Source organism: Stylophora pistillata, chromosome 13 (genome assembly GCF_964205215.1).
Source record: "Stylophora pistillata chromosome 13, jaStyPist1.2, whole genome shotgun sequence".
NCBI classification, from domain to species: domain Eukaryota; kingdom Metazoa; phylum Cnidaria; class Anthozoa; order Scleractinia; family Pocilloporidae; genus Stylophora; species Stylophora pistillata.
The window spans coordinates 10,968,060-10,985,559 of NC_142531.1; the positions used below are offsets into that span (position 1 = coordinate 10,968,060).

The 17,500-nt window shown below is 37.3% G+C and overlaps 1 protein-coding gene and 1 long non-coding RNA gene across 2 annotated transcripts; one reads left to right on the plus strand and one right to left on the minus strand.

Annotated features, from left to right (window-relative positions):
* Nucleotides 1-4,199: 4,199 nt before the first annotated feature.
* On the minus strand, nt 4,200-13,529 carry LOC148717627 (death domain-containing protein CRADD-like). Its single transcript, XM_088743575.1, has 4 exons — nt 13,308-13,529; nt 6,104-6,418; nt 5,281-5,589; nt 4,200-5,150 (listed from the first exon to the last, which is right to left on the minus strand). Exons 2-4 carry the CDS (start codon nt 6,195-6,197, stop codon nt 5,113-5,115), a joined length of 441 nt encoding a protein of 146 aa, XP_088599701.1. The 5' UTR covers nt 6,198-6,418; nt 13,308-13,529; the 3' UTR covers nt 4,200-5,112.
* Nucleotides 13,530-14,990: 1,461 nt separating this feature from the next.
* Nucleotides 14,991-17,326, plus strand: LOC148717628 (uncharacterized). Its single transcript, XR_015994571.1, has 2 exons — nt 14,991-15,209; nt 15,363-17,326. It is a non-coding gene; the product is annotated as an uncharacterized LOC148717628 (long non-coding RNA).
* Nucleotides 17,327-17,500: the final 174 nt, after the last annotated feature.

Genomic DNA, 17,500 nt, shown 5'->3' on the forward strand with positions numbered 1-17,500 from the left:
TCTTAGATGTGAGCAAGAAAGAAACACGGAATTACTGAGAAATTGTTCCCTGACCTTCTGATGTTCCTCGATCTGATGATTTGCATAAATAAAGTTTTCGTGATCAAAAGTCTATGGCTTGTGCACGATCTGTTGAACTCTTTATTGTTCTTATCGAACGACAAGCATGTGTCACTTCCTTCTCTTCTAAAAACCTTATGCGGCAATCTTAACTCAGGAATGTCTTTCTATATGATATGGATGCAAATAAAAGTTCAATTTTTTCTCCACCTTACCTTCCCTTCTAGCGATCGTATTTTTTACAAATTGACTTTCAAAGCCTCAATAGATATTCAACTGTCACAATTTACGAATTCATTAAGAGCAAAGTGCGTTTCTAATTGTCTCCTTTACAGTGCTTGTCTTACTTCATTTATCTTCCAGCAGTATATAAACGGATTGAACGTCGAATTAAAGAAAACGACGATAACTGTTATTTCCCATATGACAAGCGCATACGGGTGATATGTTTTAATGTAGAGAATCATAATTTCCAGTATACTATATGGCGCATAACAAGCCTCTAACCCTAACTGCAACCACAGAGCACTGTACACCGCCTTTTTGTATCGCGGCGCCATGTTCAATGAATTTGGTTGGCCTACTTGATCGAGCACTTGAGTCTGACTATGACTGAGAGCATGAAAAATCTTTGTGTACGCACCAATTGTGATTACAAGGCAAGATGGTACATAGATACGACCAAAGCAAAAGGCTATATTGTATCAGTAAAATGAGGCATAAAGCAACGAAAATAGATAGAACCCAAAATGTGGTCACAGCGACATATATGCGCTTCAAAGTTACAACATGTCAATATCTCAGCCCCAGTAACAGAGCGGGAAGTGTGTCCACGCTTATGGCTGTCATTGTCGACAGAGATACTGCGCATAATGTATAGCTTGCTGCGTAGAGAGCATAGACAAGGTATGGACAGATCTAGAGACTCCAATGTTCGTAAGCTATGGACATCCAGTAGCTAACATAGAGAGACTGGCTAACAACTCCAACCAATAGATCAGTTGTTGCCAGAGAGCGATACAAGAGTTTGGACGGTGGATGAAGGGAAGAAACTCTTCGAAGGGAAACAAGGATAAGAGAATTCCCAAGGAATGTTGTGAAGATGAAGAAAATTCCGACCACTGAGAGAGTTATTGATTGATCTCGTAATCCATCTTCCATAGAGCGAGAGCATCGCTTGCTTACAGATGTCTTCATCTATGTTCCAGTTCCCGTTAAATTTGTCATCGCCATCGTTTTTCAGTCGCTTTGCGTCTCTCGCAGGTTATGATCTGACCACAACGGAAGATACTGACTTCGTCTTTAGAGCACCCACAATGCCACAATTTAAAGTCTGCAGTCAAACTGTCTGCGATGTTAATTTTTTTCAGGACTTTTCCCTCGTATGAATCTTCAGAAAGACAAATACATAAAGACATCTGTGTAATTTCCATTTCCTAGCGCAACAGATTATCCGCCTCTACCTCGATGAACTTTTGTAACTAGAACAGTTGCTAGAATAATTAAATGTTTTGTGTCAAATTTATTTCTCTGCAGTTGAGTATTGCTTTTAAAGTTTTTCCGCGTTTCACTCTGTTTTTGCATCTTCCTTTTTTCATTCTCTATATACTCTTCTCTTTTATGTCGATATATTCCTGGTAATTTTCCCCAATGATTACCAGAAAAAGTTAATATGTTTAGAACTGTGATCCCATTTTTTCTCAGATGCGCGTTTGACTATATCTATATAAAATATGGAATTATTTTGATACAAATGCAACTGTTATGTATACCGTAGGGCAGGTGATCGAGTCTTTCTCGTTGCAATAAAAGAAGGCTGATAGTTTCTAAAGAAACTGTTTGGGGCTGCGTCGGTGGGGATAACGAAATGATTTGAATATATCAACAAAGTTGAAATGGTAAATTGGCCACCGTTACGGTTATAACCGTAACGCAATAAAAGGTTTGAGTTAGGTACAAATTAGCATTAGAACTAATATAATGAGAAAAGATAAAGACATAGGTGACATTCTTATCATTATTTGTCGGGCATTGTGGCGCATGATAGAGACTTGGGCATTTCAGGGGTATCGAATGGTCTTTTCGAGCATGTGAGCAGTGTTTTTAATTTTGCGAGTACGAGCAGTTGTCAAATTTTTTTTCTTGCGAGCAGTGAACACTTTAGAAAATACAGATGGCGAGCAGCGCGCACTTCGTAAAAGTTTTCCGCTGGCCGAAAACTCTCTTTTATTAATAGGTTACTTTGTATTGCCTTAAGTAATAGCTAATAATCTAGCTAACACAATTGGTGCAAAGCTAGGGCGGTTCAATCAGTCCCAGCATCTTACAACCAATTGTCCCCTGCTTAATGCCAAATTATGTCTCAGTCGTAACTACACGTGAGTCAGTTAGGGTGGATGCTTATGAACTTCAAGAGTTTTTTCTCAAGGAGATGTACCAGATCCAAAGCCCGCGATATAAAGTTTTCCATCTCTTTTAGCCCGACGCTAAAATGGAAGGTATGTTTTTTTTGGTTATCTAATTCTTTTGAAATGTAAATAACGTGACATTCGGTCTAACAAGCATCTCGGGCTTCGGTTTTGATGATCGGCAAACTGGTTTCCCGCTAATTGACTGAAAAAGATTAAACGCAATGAAACTTTATTTATCTGGGGGCTTCTCAGAATCTAACCAATAACAACCGAACGGATCTGACAAACTCTAGTGGTAGCTCTGAAGATCAAATAGTACTAGTAATAATAGTATTTCTCTAGATTACTTTCTACCTTCGCGGGTGCCCTTCGTGAAGAATTCTTACATTTCGTGTTTCCGCGCGACATGGAAACATAGTTTCTAGACAAGTCTCCTCGTTTGACTCAGCCATTAGCTTTTGATCAAAATAATTAAAGCAACATTTCATTTAAGAATTTCTGTGAGCCGGTGAAGCCCAAACGACCGAGGGCTGTTATTAATGCTGTTTTGTTTAATCGGGTTTCGTATGCCACCGTTTGGCATCAGATCATAATAGCTATTATTACTAGTGGCCAGGAAGCTTCCAAGGTTGATAAAAACACTACAAAATGCGATCCGAGTACACAGTTTAAATATATTGAGCCCGTTCATTTTATTTCCCATTGCCCACTGGAAAATCCATCATATCTACAAACCCTGATAATTTGCTAAAAAAATGGGCATTTATAAGATCAACATAGGTTCGCTAGTAATGTTGTCTCCACACAAGATTGTCACCTCCCGTCACGTCGAGCTTCCTCTTAATTTATCAGAATTTCCTGGTAAATAGATCGTGTTACAGTCATGTTTCCTTGCTCAAACGAAAGGTTTAAGTCATTAGGTAAAATACCCGGGATACTGGTCAAAGAAACAACAAATTTAGGGCTAGCTTCCAGTAATGAAAGAGAATCTACTGAGGGTACAAGCAAAACCAGTATAAACTATTATATATGGCTGTGTCTCACAAGGACTGGGAACTACCGAATTCACGAATTTGATTGGCCGAAATCAATATTAAAAGCGGTCTAGATTTTCCCATCTAGACCGGCATCTAGACCGGTCTAGAAAAAAAAAGGTACAAAGAATATAAAAAAATTGGGATATGAGACACACCCATATAAGAAACATCTTATTAACCGAGCTAAGTCGATCTATATAGGAGAATCTTGACCTCGGTCGCTGGTACAGACCCCACTGCGTTCCGTCTCTCCTGGCGACCTCGGTCAAGATTCTCCCATACAGACCTCCCGCTCGGTTAATAAGAACCAAGTATTAACAGAAATGAAATATTTTGGGCACTTGTTAATAGGCTGCGACCAGGCCTTCTTTTTTTTTTTTCTTCATCTCCCTGAACGGAATCAGAATGCTAACTAAGCAATCAAGCTAACCCAACTGGGAGCTGGTCACGTTGTGAGTTTGTGATATACCTATAGATGATGAAGAAGCAAGTCAATAGATGAAAGATCACATATTTGAACTGCGGAACTGTACCCCTCTCAAGCAGAAAGCCTGTGACGATCAAATATGATAAAGAATAAGCCAATCAACGAAATGCTTGTCATAGCGCTTCGTGCGTTTTCCCGATAATACATACAGCGCCTCCAAGTCAGCCACAGGCTGAACTCTTGAAGAAAGACTGAAGCCAGACGTAAGGATGTTTCAACCTCTTTATTTTAACCATATCACAACTGCTTTATCGTTTATATAAATTCTGTAAAAAAATAACTACGAAGCAAGATTAACAAAATTTCCTGCAATCGAGAACAAGTTAACGAGAATGCGAGCATGCGAGCAGTTGCAAAAATTTTGCGACTACGAGCAAGCGAGCACCCGTGTAATTTTTGCGAGCAATTCGAGCAAATGCCAAGTTTTACGAGCTCTTTTAAATTGAATGGGACAGTTCGATACCTCTCATTTAAGCCCGCTCACGCGACTGTTCGAGCTGTTTAGTTGTCATTATTTCAGTTTTGGCTTTCTCAATTCCGTCCTTAATGATAACAATAGTAGTATAGTTTACGTTCTTGGGCATTGATGTGTTGTGAGTCCTTCTTAGAATCACTTTAATGCGCGCCTAACTCAAGTGTCTCAGAGTCGAATCCAAAAGATATTTGTGCTTGCGAACAAAACCTTTTTATTTAGGCGTTTCTTTGACAGTGCGACCAGAAAACTCTCTTTAATCAATTTTTCAATGAAAAAAGGTTTCTTTTCAAAAGCATGTCATCTCGCTCTATGTTAGGAAATCCAGGGCTCAAATAACGCTTTGTAAAACGGCTTAAAATACAAAAGGTAAACGTTAAGGAGGTTAACCATTGCACTGAAACATAATATTTGCATCTACACGCAACCTTGTAAAATCTATTACAGAGTTTTCTTAGAAGAAATTTTCTAAATTAGCTCATTTCTAAGGATACAAAAGCTTTTCTTCTGCACAAATCAACAAAATTCACTGCAGCTACTAACACGAGTTATATGTTAGAAGTCTTAACTTAATAGAGGAAAAAATGAGATTCAATTCATGAGCTGAATTATTCCCATTCCGCAGTGGGAGTTGGACTTTCTGACTTATGCAGCTGTGCCATCCTGTGGGTTGTCATTGGCCCCTGAAATTAAATCACAAAAATATAATTATATAATTTGCATAATCATAAAAAATGGAATTAGTTTTAATTTAGAAGTAATGTTGGCTGTTATTGTCAAAAGAAAATCTTTTATGAACAAACAACAGTTTACCATCTGGTTCTTCCAATACAGCATAACAAAACCTTTGAATCAAATCATTTCTTGCTATCTCCTCGCGCCCCAAAGCTTGAGCTAGAGCTTCGTAATTTGCCTGACCTCCCATCATTTGACGCCACTTGTTTAAGCATGAGAATGCCCTTTCGTACACATTATCTTCATCAATCTGTATCTGTACTATGATGGTTTCTTGGATGCCCAAAGCTCGGCTGAGACGTTTCCAGATTTCCACAGTGTGTGCGGCAAGTTCAGCAATTTCTCTGTCTGTGGGTACACCTTCTTTCAACACACCTTCTATTCTCACTGTTAAGAATGCAGTCATTTGCAAATACAAGTCAGTTTTTATGTCTGCTAATGAAATTTAAAGATGGTTCATCTTTCAACTAATAAGTCCATTTATTCACATTACCTGATTTGCTGGATAATTTATTTAAACTCAGTGTGTGTTAAGAGAAGTAACTTCATTGCTTGATGATAAATTTTAGGGGCTGAAAAGCTTATCTCAATTTAAACAGACCTCACCCAGCAGGACTTAACTTTATCCATCAGAAAACATGAAATATTAATTATAATAGTTAATAATAGTAACAACAATAAAACATTTGTACCTTAAACTTAGGTTTTCAGTAAATCTACATTTCAGAATCTCTAAAACAAAACAAGTTTTGAATAGACTTTAAATTAACATCACCAATTTACAGGGAAATATCAGACTTGATGAACCCACACAGTGGTCATTCCCTTTACAGACAATTTCTCACCAAAAGGAATGAAAATACAAAAGAATACTTCAATTCATGCTCAATTCTCTTTTTACCTTGTCTCCCACCTGTGCAGGCCACAGCAAGCAGATTGCGATTCCAGTTGAAGACAGCATTACACAGGACAAGACACAAGGAATAGGATGCCATGAAGTGCCAGCATACCTCTAATGCTGTATGATCAGTTGTATTTGTGATCGAGATGACACTGTTATTAACCAGGTAGACCAAACACGCCACAGCCAGGCCATGACAGCAGCCAATAATGTAAAAGGCCTTTGATGAAGTGAAGGCATTGAAAACTCTTTCTTCAGCAAGGACTGATGCTATTGTCACAAACAGTGTTATAAGGAGAAATAGAATGACGGCTCCTGTGGAGAAAAAGTACATACTGTTACAACTCTTTCACAGCTGCAATAATAAAAGGAAAATGTTTTCCATTATCATTTTTCTGTCTATTGTATTGTTGGCACACTGAATAGATGCAAATTAGTTAAACACTCATGTTCAACTTCCATACAACGAGCATCCACTGAGCATGATATCATGCAAAAAGTGAAATATCATTGTCTCATTATACATTTTTCAACAATCTGCAGAAGAAGGCACTGTTCTCCCAGTTTACAAAAGTTTGAGAACACTGCATGGACCAGGCATTAATATCTTTTATTATAATCTATCAGAAGTGATTAGCAAGTACTCATGTTCACCTCTGAGCAACCAAAGAGACAAAATTGTGCTTCAACAATTTAATTTCCAACCCTTTTTCAGTATACTGACAAAAGTCAACTATTTTTTTTTTGTGGTTTCTGTGTGGTATATACCAAAACAGTTTTTCACCTCAGAGTCGGTAAATGTGGCAGATATTTCTCCATCACTATTCACCCCTACTTCATTGAATAACTGTCAACTATTATTGGTACTAATGCTCCGACCAGAAGTTTTTTTTTTTTTCGAATTCATTCCTTCATCGAAGCTTTTTGCACCACAGTAGGTGTTAACTACTTTCAAGCACCTAATTTTGCAAGCAAGGAAAACATTATGAACGTTTGTTTACCATTATGGCCACCATGGCCATACATCTGGAGGTAGGAAAGTAATTGGAGACCTACCGGTATTCATTAATTGACGCCCTCAAAAGATTTGTGGCAAGACGTGTTCTGGTAACAGATATATACTTCGATAATGGAATAATTTTGTTGGAGCAGATGTGAGCTGAAACAAAACCTTACAGCATTTTAATCCTCTGGATCGATCCATCTGCACCTCATTTTGGTAGCATATGGGAAAGTCTAGTTCAGTCGTGTAAGAAAGCTCTGAAGGTTGTCCTTCATGGTCAAAAACTGACAGATGAAGTCCTCGAAACAGCTTTTGCCAAAACAGTAAATGTTGCTCTTTTGAATGTCAGACCCCTCACTAAGGTCAGTTCAAGTGGCAATGACTTGGAAGCCATCACAACAAATCATTTTTCTCTCTCTCATGCAAATCATCTTTTACCATGTGGGGTTTTGTCAGACACAGAAATTTCCAGTGAGAAATCAGAGGGGGAGATAGAGGCAAGTCATTATTAATGAGATCTGGACAATGTGGTTATGAGAACATGTACCCACTCTGATTGCTCGAAAGAAATGGAATTGGAGCACATGTAAACTTAAGATTGGAGATTTGGTTCTGGACACTGACGGGAAGACACCAAGAGCAGATTGGCCCCTTGTGCATGTCACAAAAATGGATCCAGGAAGAGATGACACCATTCATGTTTATAAAGTTAAAACGAAAGCTGCAGAATACAAGCAACCAGTTGGGAAGCTGGTGTTACTAGAGGAGTGTTCCACCCAATTTAATTGAACACTGGCCAGAGAATGTCCCAACTGAACATTGACATTTTGTTGGGTTTTTTGTATATATTTTCTTGTTTGCACACATTGCATGCCATTACATTAGTGGCGCTTAGGTCAGGCAATTTTGCGTGACCTTATTGTTGAAGTTCGCACGTCAAGCTATATCTCGAAAATATTCGAAAAACTAATGTACAAACGCCTAAAATCTTTTGTAAAATTAATAAGAATGATATATTTTTCACATCACAATATAGATTTAGAGAGAACTGCTCAACTCAACATGCAATTCTGGATATTCTAAATAAAATTCAAAACAACATTGATAAAAAATTATATTCCTGTGGCATTTTCATTGACTTGAAAAGGCCTTCAACACAGTTGATCATTCGATTTTTTTGCATAGATTACACCATTAAGGAATTAGAGGATTGATTAATGACTGGTTCTCGTCATACTTGTCTGTCAGGATGCAATCAACCCAAATCGGTTCTATTGTCTCTAGCAAAGAGAGAATAGTGTGTGGAGTCCCTCAAGGTTCTGTACTTGTGCCGTTTCTTTTCTTAATTTATGTCAATGACATGCACCATTCCTCTAAAAAGTTTAATTGACTTTTACCTATTTGCTGATGATACCAATTTACTATATGCAGAAAAAGATCTAAACAAACATGAAGTTGTCGTCAATGAAGATTTATTAAATATGTGTGAATGGCTGAATTCAAATAAATTATTTCTTAAAACGTATCTAAATTTAATTTCGTTATCTTTCATCCTTATCAACACAAACCATACCGAGAAGTAAACCTTAAAATACTTGATAATAACTCGGAGGAATTAATATCTCTTGAACGTAAGACATATTTTAAATACCTAGTTGTTCTAATTGACGGTAATTTCTCCTGGAAGCACCCTATTAACTACATTTCCATGAAAATAAGCAAAGGCATCGGTATTATTGCAAGGCTAAGACAGTTGGTACCTCTCACTACTCTTATAAACATTTACCACTCGCTCATTGAACCGTATATTTCCTATGGTCTCGATGCTTGGGGCCAAGCCACGAATACTCATCTAAAGAAAATCGTCATTTTACAAAAGCAGGTTCTTCGTCTAATGTATTTTTCTCATAATACATCTCACAGTGCTCCTCTTTTTAGTTGTTCGGGAATTCTACCGATAAAAATGCTTTACTTCAAATTGGTTGCCTCTCTGTTACATGACATCAAAAATCATTGTGCTCCTCCCAATATTTCTGAACTTTTTACTCACTCTGAACAGGTTCATTCCTACTCTACCCGTTTCTCAGTAGCTGGAAGCTTTTACATAAAACAGGTGAGAACAAATCATCAGTTGCTTTCTTCGTAAGCTAAGGAAAGCACCTTTTAAATGTAAGCTAACTCACATGCTTTTGAAAATTCTTGAAATTGAGGAGATGAATGTTGACTGGTGCTACCTTGACGTTTCTAGCTTAAATTTGTATTTCAACTGATTAGCTTTCACTTTGACCTGTTAAAAACTCCCTTATGTGACTGGCTCAGTTAAAACCTTTAACATGATTAAACTATCATTTATTATAATTTATTTTTATTTGCTCATTTATTTATTTAATTGTCGTGTGTCGGTGCGTGTGTCTGTGTGTGTGTGTCTCTGGGTGTGTGTGTATGTGTGAGAGCCTATACAGTGTCTGTTTAGGTAGCCCGCCTAGAATAGCTTTGCTAACTGAGGGCTACAAAGGCCTTTATTTCTTTAATTTAAAAAAAAAATGAAGTCAATGTTGTTGAGAAGAAAAGAATTAACAACAGTACCAGGAGGCACTCCTTGATAATCTTTGTCACATAAACACTCTTTATCATTGATTAACAAGTCAAAATACAACTTACTAAACCTTTTACAAAATTTTGTGACTGCTTCTCAAAGAAAAGTATACAAGAAACCATTATAAAAAAGTTCATGGACATGGACCCCCTAAGCTATGAACTATCACGAAAAGTTCATTTCCAGCCTTTCATTCACCACAATCTGAGTTCAGTGGCTCACAGCCACTTTGATTCTTTTACAGAATTGAAATAAAAAAAAACAGTTACCATACTTGTCAGTGCCCCATCTGACAGCCCACCCATCCAAAAAATGCCTCTTGCATGCATAGCAGGCATATGTTTTGTGAAGGATGCTAGAAGCCTATCAAAAAGTACACGCATAATGGCAAGTCATTTAACATGTCACTGCTTTCTCAAATTGGCGTAGAACAGTTAAAGTATTCACTTTTAAGTGAACATTTTCTTCAACTGCAACATGTAATGCAGTGTACTCGCGATTTTAGCAACAAATAAACATTTTAGCAGATATTTTTTTTGGTCAAAATTTTTTTTCACATCATTCACACAAAGAGTCACTATCAAGTAAAGAAAAGTGAGATAATCAAAGTACAGATATGGTTTGTGATGTGGAAAATTTCATTTGAAATTTAAATATTCTACTTTGTTCAAACTTCCCCTAAACCTCAACAGATGAGAATTGCATCATACGTGGAGAGGTGTGTACAAAGACAAGAAGGCCAGCTTATCCCATAATGAAATCCCAGCCTGAAACCAAGGCAAAGAACTCAACCCTGAATGTTTGCCAGGACTTCATTCCCCTTACACCTCACAGGTTGAGTTCTTTGCCTCTTGACTGAGCTTTGGGCTGCATGTGATTCTTAACATTTTGCACAATTAAGCCATTAACAGCAAGCAACCCAAAAGTGTGACCAGCAATAATTGAATCACATTCTCTCTACTTGCCTACCACATCAGAAGTACACATACTCTGAAAATGGAATACTCAGCTTCTGAATAAAAAGTCTGACAATCTGACAGTCTGAGAACACTCTTATTAGAAGCCAAACAACATTTAAGAACCTGTACAACTAATGGTATCAGTGAGGATGCATACCAAACATCTTCCCAAAGCCTGTATCCCCTGGGAACAAGACTAAACAATGTCAGATTAAAATAACATTAACAGCTTTTTAGATGCCTTTGTAGAAATGGATGATTTACACTTTAAAAGACTTTAGAGAACTGAGAATTAGTCAAAAGGGCACTTTGAACCTCCATCTTATGCCTCAATGCCAGCACCAGCTTAGCTGCCCATTTTAAAGAAAGGGGGTTGGCAGTGCCTAGTTTATGGCAGGCAATTCTATATCAATCACTTAAGAAATAACTCATCTCTCATCCTGGAAGCTCAAACATTCTTTAAGACCATAAAATTATTTCAACTGATCACTTGTCATATCCGTTTCTGATTGAAATCTGGACAAGACTTTCAAAATCATTATTGGCAATTGTACCATAAAATTACAAATAAAGTACTAACACAACTCGCACGAAGAATAAGCTAGTTAGGCAAGTTGTGTAGAAAGAATGAAAGGCTGATAATTTAAACCAGTGGTGAGCTTCTAGTACTAATGACAATCTCTTGAATAACAGCTTGCCACAGTAAATGTCACTGCCATCCAATCTGTATATAGTTACTGTACTAACTATTCAGCAACTTTACATCTCTTTTACCAACAGAGAACATTAAAGTTAATTCTTGTCATCAATCTCAAGAAATAAGAATTTCAGGATCAAGACATGCATTGCAAGGTGAAATGCAAGTCCAAAGTGAAATGCATGTCAAACTAGTTTGAATACATTTTAACTTGAAATAAATTTTATGGAGGCTCCATAGGGTTTTTACTGCACTAGATCTGAATGTGAAAATAGCATGAGCTTTAAAACTGTCACCATGCAAAACAAATATGACGGCTCCCTATGCTGCATGATTTTTGTCTAAAAAGGTGTATTAAAACAGTATAGAACAATGCAGTTTTTATGAAATAGACTCTAAGGTTTCCAGTAAACATACACATACTGTTGATAGGTCTGTTATACCTTTCAAAGAAGTTAACAGAAAAGAAAACAGTGAGGGAAAAGATTGCGAAATGAAAGATTCTAAAGCTTATGCATGCTCAGATATCAATCTCGGAAAAGTGTCATTTTATAACCATATGTTTTGGGAGTAACAAAAAAAAGAACTTTTGCGCGAGATTTATTGTCTTTCCTTCTGTACATGCATGTTTTTTGAAATTGGCTCAATCTTTACCACATACAGTTCCTAGTATCGAATAGCCTAGTTTTGTTAAAATCTGTCAGCTGAGCTACTCAAATATATTTAGAAAAATTAGAAATAAGAGAATACTGGCAAAACCATTTTCAGAACAACCTTGAGTTTTAACCATCTCAAAATTAAATGTCAGGCAGTATCGTTTCCATAATGTGACAAAAACTGAATGATAAGTGAAAATTTGCATTTCAAATTTGTTAAAGATAATGTTTCTATGGTAATGTCGTCAATCTACAAATTGATAAAAAAAATAGAACCCTTATTTTATCGCCTGCCAAGGTAAATTGATCTCTTAAGATAAACTTTGAGATAAATTACTGAGGTTTCCTAGTGAAACTTGGCCTCTGAAGAGAGGTTCATGCATAGATACTCTTGAGGGAAGAGGGCATCTCGAGTACAACAGATTATAGCAGTCTAAAGAAACTTGGGAGTTCCAGCCCCTTGAGTAACTAACCATTTGTTGTATCACTTGTCTCATGCTTGAAGAACCAGTGCAACTTTGATTATGTTAATCTGCGAGCTTCATCGTCTACTTCGACTAAGTAAACAGAAAAAACCTGACGCCATTCGTTTCAAATGACACATGCAGATAAAGAAAATGGCTTAATTTTTAAACTTATGAGAAACTTTTTAGGAAATAGACTGGTTGGATTGAAAGACAATTAAATCAATAAACATTGAACTGACAGTGATGAGGTGTTAGGAAGTCATATGATAAATATTGATTCGACCGAAGTTTTTCCGCTAGTTAACATTTCAAACCCAAACAGGCATTTCTGCAAAATTCCCACTAAAACACAGCGAAAAAATAAGCCAAAGTAGGATTACTTTAGGCAAGACTATAACTGCTATGAAGACGCAATTGCTTAGCTATAGTATCGATCAATTCGCCAACCAACCCCACCAACACAAGACTTGCACAGCAAAAAGGCCAATGACGGTAGTGTCAGCGCTAGCCATAACTTGGAGAATCCACCGAAACCTCACTAAAATAATCCGCCCTAGACTGTAGTACGAGTGACTCAATCGTGAAGCTAGAATATTTTATATTTTCTTAAAGCCTCGTATCCTTAGTGACTTCAAAGCGTAAGAAAAGAGGATCGGTCATTCGACGTGATTTAAATGTTGGGGGCCGCATCAAACTTAACGCAATTTTACCTGGCAGTTGAAGTAAAGTAAAATGTAATTCTAAATTAACTTTTCTCATCAAATCAAATACTTCACATAGAAACTCGAGATTCATAAAAGTAAGGCATCAAAATTTGAAGACTAACCTTCAATTTAAAGTTTTTCTTCTTGTTTATGTTTTGATCTTGAGCAAATCAAATTTCAAACTTCACTTGTACGAGCTTTTTTCGCGTTTTGTTCGCACTTTGATCATGCAAACATCCTCATCCAAAAAGCGAGCAAACACCAGAAGTATAATGCTGGTGAACATCTCTCTCGGCAAAATATTCTAAAGCATGGCGGACTCGCACAGGCACGCAAAAAAAATTGGGAATTTAGCTTCTCTTTGCGCATGCGTAATAATTTTTTTTTTTTTTTTTTTTTTTTTTTAGTTAACCATGAGTGGCCGATGCTGCACAAAGGTCAAATATCGATCGGTCACTCCATTTGGTTACAAAAATTTGGTTTCAAGCAAACATACGCCGTGCAGACGCCGTGCAGGTTTATCTCGTTTGTGAATGACACGTAGTTTCTGATTTTCCTTTAGTGATTCCAATCATTGTAACTAAATTCTAACTTATTATCTACCCAAATCATTGTAAATACCAATCTCTAGTGTAAATAAGCTTTGGGAAAAAAAAAAAAAAAAAGTTTCCAGTATGCAGCCGCGAAAGCGATACATAGGCAAGGAATCTCCACAAGATGAGAATTACAGAGCGACACCGAATGCCAAGTGTCCCATAGAATTCAACTTGAACTAAGTTAATTAATTTTAATTCATTTGAAATGTGAAAAACAGGCAAAGGATTGACAGTTGCGGGAAAACTTAAGAAGGGTGGTAGGGCATATTTGTTAGCCACATTTACACTCAACTCAAACTACATCAAAGTCAAACTTACCTCTGTCATGGCTGTTATTACCTTGCCCTTGGTTTGAAACCATATCAGGATCCCAGCAGCCATAATACGGCGACATTGCAAAATCTTGTTGAGAACCTATGCGTTAGCAACTTTCCAAGCGTCTGTCAAGGGGAAATAGACGTTTATTCTCACGCGGGAGAAATTAAATCAATTCAGGATGAGGCGATGGACTGGTTCGGGCTTTTGATAACTCAACCAATCAACTTCTCCGCCGTTCCAGTAATTGATGTAACGAAATCCATATGTGCCATGATGTGGTGAGTAACGCTTGGCATTACTAAACTGAGAATCACTCACCGCGGAACCTAGTTTTACTTCTACTGATGCTAGCTTTAAGGTGGCTGAACACAGTTTTTGATACCTTTGTTTCTTTCACCATTTTCTCTAAAACCCTTGACCTCTCGCTCGCTAAAACTGGCAGCAAGCAAGTTCACAACACACACTTTGCTTTTTTGATAGTTGGGCTGACATGTGTGCCGTTTCCATGGCGACACGAATAGAAATAAACAGACAATGAAAATCGGTTGTTTCTTTAAAGAAAATCTGGTCATTAGATTTTCTTTATAATTTGCAGGCAACGAGCTTGTAACCATACTCAAAAGTTAACACCATTTTGCTAACAATTTAACAGAGATCTGAATCATCCCTTGTTGGAAGTTCACTCTATTTTCTACAATTTCCTTTGTTTAAAATCAATTTTTTTTTTAAATACTCCAGTTACTTATTCCGCAAAGTATTTTCGTGCCAAATTTCATGAAATTCTAATGAGTGGTTCTCAATATATAAATAGGCATATTTCCGAGAAAGCAATTTTCCCATTCAATCACGACGGGGATGAAAAACGTCTGCGCATGCGTGACATGAGCATGTTGATGTTGTCGTTGGCGAGCTTTTCGCTCGTTCGATCGATGAAATGCCGGCGCAATTTAAACTGTGTATTCGTGGATATATTTTGCATTTCAGACTGGAATGTAAGGACGCTCTTTGAAAATAACTTCTGTAAATTGAACTCGTCGACATGTTGAACGTATTAATTTTGGGAAATGTTTATTTGCTTGCTCATGATCAAGAGCCAACTCTCAATTCTCGGTAAGGAAACCTTGCAAGCTTAATATCTTTGAGTATAATTTACCTCCATTTTAGATAATAAGTTCAGATTCAAATTGATAGAAGGTAAATAATAACATGCTTTGGTATTAAATGTGAATCTTGAAGAAAAATGGAACTTATATTTTTATCAAGGCGAAGCGAAAGCACACCCATCTTACACGGTGTTACATGAAGAAATCAAACACGCTGCAAAATATCCCGTTACCCCATGCATATCGCTCTCACTGGAATTTAACATGCGTTCCAGTCCTAAGAGTGTATTGGAAATTAGTTATTTCCATTTGGTATGAGAGGAGCTCATATGAATGCTGCCACTCAGCAAAAGCCACATGAAACCCATTGTTCTCGTGGATGTGCTATCAAAAAGAAAAATTCCTGGGAAAGTTGGAATAAGTACAATGGTGTTGGAACTCAAATGAAAACAGAAGCCGGAATTGTTTCAGGATTAATGCTGACAGGAAGTTCAGGACCAATAGTGGTATGGTCGATGATATTGTTCAGTGCTTTAGGGCCTTGCAGAGGTTGTAACACACCAAAGGTTTGAGGAGTTTTGTGTGATTGAATCATAGATCCTGTTGCCTAGTAAGATTCCTTGAACAATTATCTGGTACACCCACGCCTGACTCAGTGGACTGCTTATTACAGAAATATCCACATTGGATGAATAACAAAAGAGCAATAAGTGTACATGAGATGCTTCCTGTTCTGCCAGTTCAACCGCCTCCCGGTTAGCTCAATGGATAGAGCGCTGGACTGTTGTGCGGGAGGTCGAGGGTTCGAGCCCCGGCCGGACCAACACTCAGGGTCTTTAAATAATTGAGAAGAATTTGCTACCTTTCTATAACATCAAGAAATGGTTAGATATTCTAGTCTTCTCGGATAGGGACGAATAAATGGAGGTCCCGTCTCCTGCAGGGTTGGGGTAGGAGACGTTAATTTCCCACACACGAGATTACTGTGTGATGGATGTCCTCCCCTGGGGTGGGATGGGTGGGATATAGGGCGCACTTAATTTGGAGCCTCGCTCTGTTGTGCGACCCTCACCACACTCTGGTGAAAGTGATTAAATAGTAACTGTTGACTGTAAAATAGTGCTCAGAAAGAACCAGAAAATGACATTGCCATGTTGATGTGGTTGGATATTGACTGTTTTTTTTGTTTTCTTTTTTAAGAAAGAAAAACTTTTTAAAAAAAAAAATGCAATAGATTTATCTAGCAACCTTTGTGGCATTACATAGTTAGAGTGCTGGGATGTTTTGTGCGGGAGGTCGAGGGTTCGAGCCCCAGCCAGACCAATACTCATGCTCTTAAAAATAACTGTGGAGAATTTGCTACCTTTCTATAATATCAAGAAATGGATAGACATTCTAGTCTTCTCGGATAACGATGAATAAACCATAGGCCTCGTCTCCTGCAAGGTTAGGGGTAGGAGACGTTAATTTCTCACACATGGGATTACTGTGTGGTGGATGTCCTACCCTGGGGTGGGATGGGTGGGTTGCTGTCTTATGTTTCATACACGAGCCTCTGGCTCAGGCAATCTGGGTAACCATGCCTCACATATAGATAATAAACTTGATTGATTGATTGATTGTGTAAAAGTATGGAATCCCAAATGAAAGGGTTCCCAAATCTCCACAAAAATATTGGGTTAATAAGGGGAAAGCAAGCGTGAGGGTGGCAAGTGTGAAATGATGAAAATAAAATGTTAGTTGTTCAATAGAGAATTTGCACAGAGGGACCTACAAACTGCAAGGCAGTTATGTCAGTCATAAGGCAGCATTAAAATAAAAACTATCAGTAGTTCAATTGGGCACTAGCATTGAGGGTCCACACTTTCACACTTTTATTTTATTTTCTTACATATCTACAAGGTATTCCTTTGACCTGCAAATAGTGAGTCAAATTTTCTTAACTTAATATAATTACACTGGAAATAAAAATGAAAATGAGGAAATACAGCATAAAAAGACAAAAAGATACACAAGAAAAGAAAAAAAGGAAAATGAAAGATTTTCATTGTAAAGGACTCCATAAAGGAATCTTTAGTCTCTAGAAAATTGGAAAGCCCTTTTTGCTTGTTTGTTTGTTTGTTTGTTTTTTTTTGAAAGATTTCTTTGAAAAATTTGTTTATTCATTATTTTTTAAATTCAATTTGCAATGCAGCCACTTCAAGACAGTACAAAAATTTATAATAATAATAAGGAAGGTTAGAATGAAATAAGGTAAGATATCCATAATCAGAGGAAAAGGTTTGACAATTGTTTTAA

Excerpts from the sequence above, each read along its gene's own strand:
- LOC148717627 (XM_088743575.1), bottom strand. The coding sequence starts at position 6,197 with ATGGCATCCTATTCCTTGTGTCTTGTCCTGTGTAATGCTGTCTTCAAC. Across the intron at positions 5,590-6,103 it reads CTGCACAGGTGGGAGACAAG|TGAGAATAGAAGGTGTGTTG; the intron begins GTAAAAAGAGAA and ends CATTCTTAACAG. Across the intron at positions 5,151-5,280 it reads TGTATTGGAAGAACCAGATG|GGGCCAATGACAACCCACAG; the intron begins GTAAACTGTTGT and ends ATTTAATTTCAG.